This window comes from Dreissena polymorpha, chromosome 5 (genome assembly GCF_020536995.1).
Source record: "Dreissena polymorpha isolate Duluth1 chromosome 5, UMN_Dpol_1.0, whole genome shotgun sequence".
Taxonomy (NCBI): Eukaryota; Metazoa; Mollusca; class Bivalvia; order Myida; family Dreissenidae; genus Dreissena; species Dreissena polymorpha.
In genome coordinates, this window is record NC_068359.1 from 88,490,808 (window position 1) to 88,498,490 (window position 7,683).

The window sequence follows — 7,683 nt, forward strand, 5'->3', positions numbered from 1 at the left end:
GACGCTTTCAACTTAAACTTTATTTTTGCTCAATAGATACCGACAGATTCTGTCACCGTTATGCTTTTTATGCATTTACATTTAGTTATATTATTTTTTTTACAAAATTGAATCTTCATTTGGCAGAGGCACACTTTTTGAAATACTGCCTGTTTGCCTCTTTAATACCATGATTTTTTGTTTGCTCTATTAAGACTCTTTTTTCTTAGTCTTGCAGTATTGTTTTTAGCTTGGTTTGAATTGAAACTTTAACAAGTCTTCCCTGTTCCCCAGGGGATGTGGATACGCCACGGCAGTGTGGGGTTTGTGTCGGCTGTCGCCCAGAATCTTAACATAGCCGATATCCATTGTAACCTGCTACCTGCCCTGAAGCCTTTCCTCAAATCTGAAATCATACAGATAGAGAAAGAGGTGGGTAAAACATGTATCCTGCAATGATGTTCGCATATCTGCATCCCACAATGGTGTTTGTATTGATAAATTAACAGCAAATCAGATAAACGTAGCTTTATTTCCACCATGGTTAAGCCATTCCTCAAATCTGACATCATACAGATAGAAAAAGAGGTGGGTACAAACATGTATCGTGCAATGATGTTCGCATATCTGTATCCCACAATGGTCTTTGTATTGATAAATTAACAGCTAATCAGATAAACTTAGCTATTTCCACCATGGTTAAGACAGTAAACACTGACAGAATTATAATATAAAAATCAATGGGTTTTTTATGTAGCTGTTTTACTTGACTTCCGGTATTTTATGTTTGAAAAAATCATACATCAATGCAAAGCAAAGTAAAGAATAATTAGACAGTTTGAAAATAATTGAAGTCTCTGTAAGTAGTTGAGAGTAATTGCTATGTGAAAGGCACTTTCAGCTTGATAATAAATAAAATTCTAATGGGCTGTTGCTGAATATGTCACTGAATGTTTTGCAGGTGTAGTGTCATTTTCTGCTTTGAATGGGTTTTACTGGATTAGTCATTGCCTATTTTTTGAAGCTGTTACTGAATAAGACATTATTTCACAGTTGCTAAATGTTAAATTGCTGTTTTACAGATGCTGTAAGTCAATATGCCAATGTTTTACAGGCCCTGTACTAAACATGTCAATTACTGTTTTCCAGGTGTTGTTATTGAATACACTACAAGACCCCATTCCAAGGCCGGTGTTTGACTTTATTGTACGGTCCAACCTAGTGGAGCGCATTTTTTTCCATACTGAAGGTTCTTAGTTTTTATTTTTTGATTCAACTTGATGATATGTGTCAGCAATTGTCCAAAAATTGTTTTCATTTTCAAGTGAAGTCCATGTAATTAAAGCTTTCTGATATTTAAACCCTGTTGAGTCTTTGTCCATAGAAGCCAAAATAAGACTTTAGTTTGGACGTGGGGAGAATATCTAGGCAGATTTTTAATCTATTTGAATAATTTTGGTCTTTTGCAAAAAACAAATATGTGATCAAAACCATAAGTTTCTTTGATGAAAACAGTATACAACAACAACATCAACAACAACAACATTACCTTTATTAAGCTCAAATCACAAATACAGTGACACTAGAGTATACAGTGACAATGCATCTTTTACAAAAAGTTATTAACACTTGTGACATGGTGTTAAACTTTATATAAAAACTGTGAACATATTTTGTGCATGTGAGCCTTGTTATGGGAAAACTGGTCTTAATGCATGTGCAAAAAAGTGTCGTCTTAGATAAGCCTGTGCAATCTGCATAGGCTAATCATGGAAGACACTTTCTGCTGGAAATTGAATTTTGCTAAGAAGAGAACAAACAATACCATAAAATAGCACGTGTTGTCCCTTTTCAGCCTGTGTAGACTGCATAGGCTAATCTGGGATGACACTTTACACACATGCATTAAGCCCTGTTTTCCCAGAACACAGTTCTTTTGTTTTACAGAAGCAGAGCTACATTCGTGGCATCAGTCGACAGGGACACAAACCTGACTACTCAGAACTGGATGATGCCATGACCCAGGTAACGGCATTCATTCGTACATAGTTTGTGCACAGGCAGGCTGACTAGCTCTCTGGCAAGACATCTAAAGTTCAGATCCAAATGAGCCTCATTCTGAGAACACTTGGTTTAATTTATGTGTGTGAAGAATCATCCCAGATTAGCCTGTGCAGTCAGCACAGGCTAATCAGGGCAGACACTTTCTGCTATCCTGGTATTTTTTTATAGCAAGTCTTTTCTGAACAAAAACCCAGTTAAGGCAGAAAGTATTGTCCCAGATTTGCCTGTATGGACTGCACAGGCTAATCTGGGAGGACATTTAACCCTAATGCATTAAATCTGGATTTCCCAAAATGAGGTTGAATTATTGACAGTTTGTTTGCTGTAGCCACATTGTTTTTTGGGAAATGGTCATGACATTGTTTCTAAGGCTTTTCTCCATCTAAACTGATTCAAGTACGGCCATTGTCTGAGCTATTGTCATAGCCAGCTGCCGTCCCGCGTCTGCCGTCCACGTCGTGCTAAAACTTTAACATTGACTCTAAAATCTAAGTGCTTCCACCTACAACATCTAAACTTCATATGTAGCTGCACCTCGATGAGTTCTACACGCCACACCAATTTTTGGGTCACTAGGTCAAAGGTCAAGGTCACTGTGACCTGTAATATAAAACTTTAACATAGGCTCTAAAAACTTACCTTTCTTCCTTTTCATCTGACAAGCTTTCATTTATTCAAAACTGTACCCACAGCCGAGCGTTGGCCACCGCTATGCGGTGCTCTTGATCAACTTAAGCATGGCTTGCTTATCGTTTTACAAATATACAATAAAAATATACACGGCATGAGATATGTTAGACTTTTAAAAGTATGCATTACTACTTTGAATATATTTTTATGTTATCAAAGTTCAGATGTTACAATAATTCTGGTTGATAAATATCAAAACTCAAGTGTTACAAGCAGAACACGCATAGGCATTTTTAAATACCTATTTTCCGATGTTAGAAGCACTTTCTTTCATCATTATATAACTACAAATTTACAATCTTTCTCAATCCTCATAATTTAAAGACTTAATTTGTGACTTAGATTTTCGATACAGAAAGGGCAAGTGCTTGTTTTCATGTTTCAGGTATTCAAAAAACTGACCTTTCTGGGATGTTCTGAGCAACATGAGGACAAGAACATTGTTATGAAAGACTTCATTCTGAAGCTGAACAGGGCCTGAGCTGGGTAAAACCAGTTTATAATTCCATTATCATTCATGTTGCTAAGACACATTTTATAAAATGTTACAAAATTGATCTACTGCACTGTATAGAGAAACATCCTGGTAAAGTAAGGTGCTTTTGTATGTATGGACAATTTCAAAACTTGATGCCTCCTTTTCTGTGGGGGCATAAGAATAAGAAGGGTACCCGGTACTTACCATGTAAAGGTATTTTATGTCTTTTAAAACCCAAAGTTTGAACTGGAAAATCAGAGGTACATGAAAACTGAAAAGCATTGGTGCTAGGGGGCTGAAACTTCACAAGCATACTATTCAGGATGTGAAGTTGCCCACCTCTAGATTTTGGTTCAGATGATACCAACATAAAAAGTAACACAAAAGGAATATGGGGGGCATCCGTATCTTGTGGACACATTTCTAGTTACACTTATAGTCTAAAGAATATATTTTTTGTCTGAAAATTTTGCATATTCAATATCTCATTATTCACTATAAGAAACTATGAAAATTTTCACTGTTGAATAACCTTAAGGTGTGGACGGTGGAAAAGCATGGAATTTAGGCTGGAAATATAAATGGAATATATATTCCAAACATTTGTGTTTACAAGTTCTCATTACCTGCTTGCCAGATTTCGTCCAAACTGTCACACCTCAATGACTTTTATGTTTAAATGAAGGTTAAGAAAGTACTTTCTGTTGCCACTAGTTTTTTTCTAGTATGCCTCTGTGTATATATTTACACTTATGAATATATGCATCATCCCTAAATATCAATATAAATTCATTCATCAACAACGGAACAACCTTTTCTGTGGAGATGATTGTAAAGAAAGGAATTTCCACTGTGACCAGTTTTGGCTGAACTTGCTTAATGTCCTTTTGTCCACTGTAGATAGCAACCTGAATGATTTTTTTCTGGATACCATATTGATGTAGAATATATGGATATTGAGTGGATTTGTCTGCGACCAAACAAGTGGCTGTGTTGAAATAGTTTCCCATCGGATGCATATTATTTTCCTGATATATGTTTAATATGTTGAATTTCTTTGCCTAAAATAAGTATTGCATACATGTCAATACAAATATCAATGTAATATTATATTTATGATAAATACAAGAGCCTTTATCCTTTGTTTTATTGGTACAAACATTCAGAAGAATGACACACTTGCAGACAAAGCATTACCAATATATGTATTTAATTACTAATACTGTTTATGTCTGCTCTTAGTTTCAAACATCATTTGTATTTCGTAGTTTAAAAAAACCCTGACTATTCCTTGGACACATAGATTTGTGGATTTTTTAATGCCCCCGGATCGAATGATCAGGTGTATATTGTTGTTGGCCTGTCGGTCTGTCATTGTATGTGTCTGTCTGTCTGTCATTGTATGTGTGTGTCTGTCCCAAAACTTTAACCTTGGCCATAACTTTTTCAATATTGAAGATGCAACTTGATATTTAGCATGCATGTGTTTCTCATTGAGCTGAACATTTTTAGTGGTGAAAGGTCAAGGTCATCCTCCAAGGTCAAATGTCAAATATATGGCTTCAAAGCGGCTCAGTAGGGGGCATTATGTTTCACAAACACAGCTTTTGTTTAGAAATAAAAAGGAATTTGAATAAAATATTTTCTGATGTGTTTGCGTTTACTTCATGGAGTGGTCAACCAATGAAATCAACAAATTAATGTCCCACAAATTATAATCATTTTACAGTAATTATCTTTTTGCAAGATGATTTGAATCCCCAGTTTTATTGATAGGACACAATAAATATTGACCATTCAAAGTTTCTCCATTTCCCTAGCTCTGACACTATGTCCCAAGCCTCGTCCGATGTGAAGCGAGATCACATTTACCTGACCAGCCTGGTGACCAGGATTCCTACACGGAGACACGCTGACCTCAACAAGTCCAGCCAGTCCAAGACTGACCCGGCCTCAAGCATGTACGAAGACTTTGTAGGGTTAATATATGAAGGAGTCATCCTCTAGGGAAAACTGGGCTTAATACATGTGGGTTAAGTGTCCCACTTGATTTGCATGCGCAGTCCAAAGAGACTAATCAGGGATGGCAATTTCAGTGCGTATGGTATTTTTGAATTAAAGGAAGTCTCTTCTTAATGAAAATCTAGTTTAGGCAGAAAGTGTCGTCCCAGACAAGCTTGCTTGGACTGATTATCTGTGACAACACTTAGCCTACATGCATTAAGCCCTGTTTTCCCAGAGCGATGCGCATATAGTTTAACACTAGTTATTTAAGCTTGATTGAATCAAAACCTTGGACTTAAAGTACTGTTTTTTTAATAGCCTTAAAACACTATACGAATGTGGATCTAACATTGAGTCCTCCTGAGAGTAGGATGTACACTATTTTCACTACACCTTTGTATTCAACTCAATTCTTGTGTATAGTTAAGCAAGGGACTTTAGCATATTTAAAGCTTCAATGTATGTTTTGTTAAAAATCATAGGTTGATATCTCAAGCTCTTTTTTTTACTACATAATTATTTTATGTCAACAATTTATATAACACTGATGTTTCTTTTTGATATGGATGATTTTTTAAACTTTTATAATATTATCATAATTTCAGTGGAATTCGGTCTTTTGCATTAGCAAATTTATGCATAAAGCTGAACAATGTCCTCTATACACATTTTATTAAGACAACAAACATATGCAACTGTAATCAAAATGTTATTTAATAACCCTGATCCCTAAAACACATGCATTATGTTTGTGCTTTAAACATTTGATATGAACCAATTTCAAAACCTTATGTTTTCATTTAACAGAAAGAGGAAGGGAGCAACACTAGATTCTCAAGCCTCAACCATGGTTAGTTATATACAAATGATAAAGTGGTTTGGGGCACAAGTAACTTGTTGTTTATATGGTTTATCTATTTGTTTAATACACAACTTATCAAAATATCATGGGTCCTACAATTTTGGAATTAATATCAAAGACATTCTGAACCTGATTATTAAAATAAGGACAAAACAACCACTTTTGAGTCATTTTCTTGGGTAAAACCTTTGCTTAGTCCCTTATGAATAATCATTTCAATACTGGGAGCAAGATCAACCTCCGAACCACAGCCAAAGGATGTCTGTTTACTGACACAGTTTGAATAAGGTATGTAACAGCATGGAATTCCAAATATAATGGATTTTTTTTTACATAATTTATAAAACTTTACAGGAAAGAAGATCTATATCACTAAACACTGGTATATGTTTGCTCACATAATACTGTACAATCATTTTTATTCATTAACATAAATAGATTGCTTTGAAAAAAAGGAATTTTTTCATGGACACGTACATTATTTGATTTCTGATTTTTGATAAAAAAATTGCAATGGTCATTTTCTAATGTGTTTGTGTAAAATTTGTGGATGGGCCAATCCACAAAATTAACAGAAACTAATGTCCCATGAATACTGATGATTTTGCAGTATTTTACATTCCACATTTGTAAACCAGCGTTTTGCCTTTACATTCATAGAACCCCGAGTGGAAAAGCATGTTTGGCTCAACATCCTCCGATAGGTCTCTCAGCTCGTCCCCAAAATCAAAAACGCTTCTGAAGCCTGAAACCAAACCAGCCAAACCCCTGACTGGTTCCCAGTCAAGCTCCACTGGCAGCACTCTACCCACCCTGGATGCACTCAGGGGAGATAAGAACGCACAACAAAGTAGGTGTTTTAGCTCACATATGAATCATTTAGCCCCTGTCTGGGAAAACGGGGCTTAATACATAAGCGTAAATTGTTGTCGCATATTAGCCTGTGCTGTCAGCACAGACTATTCAAAGATAACCCTTTTAGTTGTAACTGGATTTTAAGAAGAGACTTCCTTTTAGCAAAACAAAAAACCATAAAAGCTTAAAGGGTTGTCCCTGATTAGCCTGTTAGGTATGAACAGGCTTATCTGGGACAACACTTTGCACACACATGTTATAAGTCCCATTTTTCCAGAACAAAGCTCATGTTTTCTTGGAAGAGCAGATTGGGTCATTGCCATCATTACTAAACATAGATAAGTGATGTCCTTAAAAAACAAAAAACAAATTAGAGCCATTGTGTTTAAGCTTCATACATCAATACTTTATAACCAGACCCAGCATGGGATTAGATTTGAAGTGTCAAGGACGTTGATGGTAAAAAAAGTGTATTCTCAAGATATTGAAAACAAAATAACTAGACATAAAAAAGACAAAAGCTCAAAATCAAGGATTAGTTGTCTTGAGAGATATTTCGCACATTATAATTTTTTTAATTTCTTGATAGCAAAAACAACTAAATTTAGCAATAAAAATATGCTTGTGCTTCATGCCTTGTATTTCAATACTTACTTCACCACCAAATATTTTTTCAATATATAAAGTTTTCTTTAAAATGCCTATTGGTGATCATTACTGGAAGTTTTTTCAGCATTTAAAAAATACTGTT

General features: G+C 35.3%; 1 protein-coding gene across 1 annotated transcript; it reads left to right on the forward strand.

Moving 5' to 3' along the window:
- The first annotated feature begins 5,041 nt into the window (after window positions 1–5,041).
- Window positions 5,042–7,366, forward strand: LOC127831438 (uncharacterized). The gene is made up of 4 exons (XM_052356421.1): window positions 5,042–5,172; window positions 6,023–6,065; window positions 6,738–6,927; window positions 7,350–7,366. Exons 1-4 carry the CDS (start codon window positions 5,042–5,044, stop codon window positions 7,364–7,366), a joined length of 381 nt encoding a protein of 126 aa, XP_052212381.1.
- The last annotated feature ends 317 nt before the right edge of the window (window positions 7,367–7,683 follow it).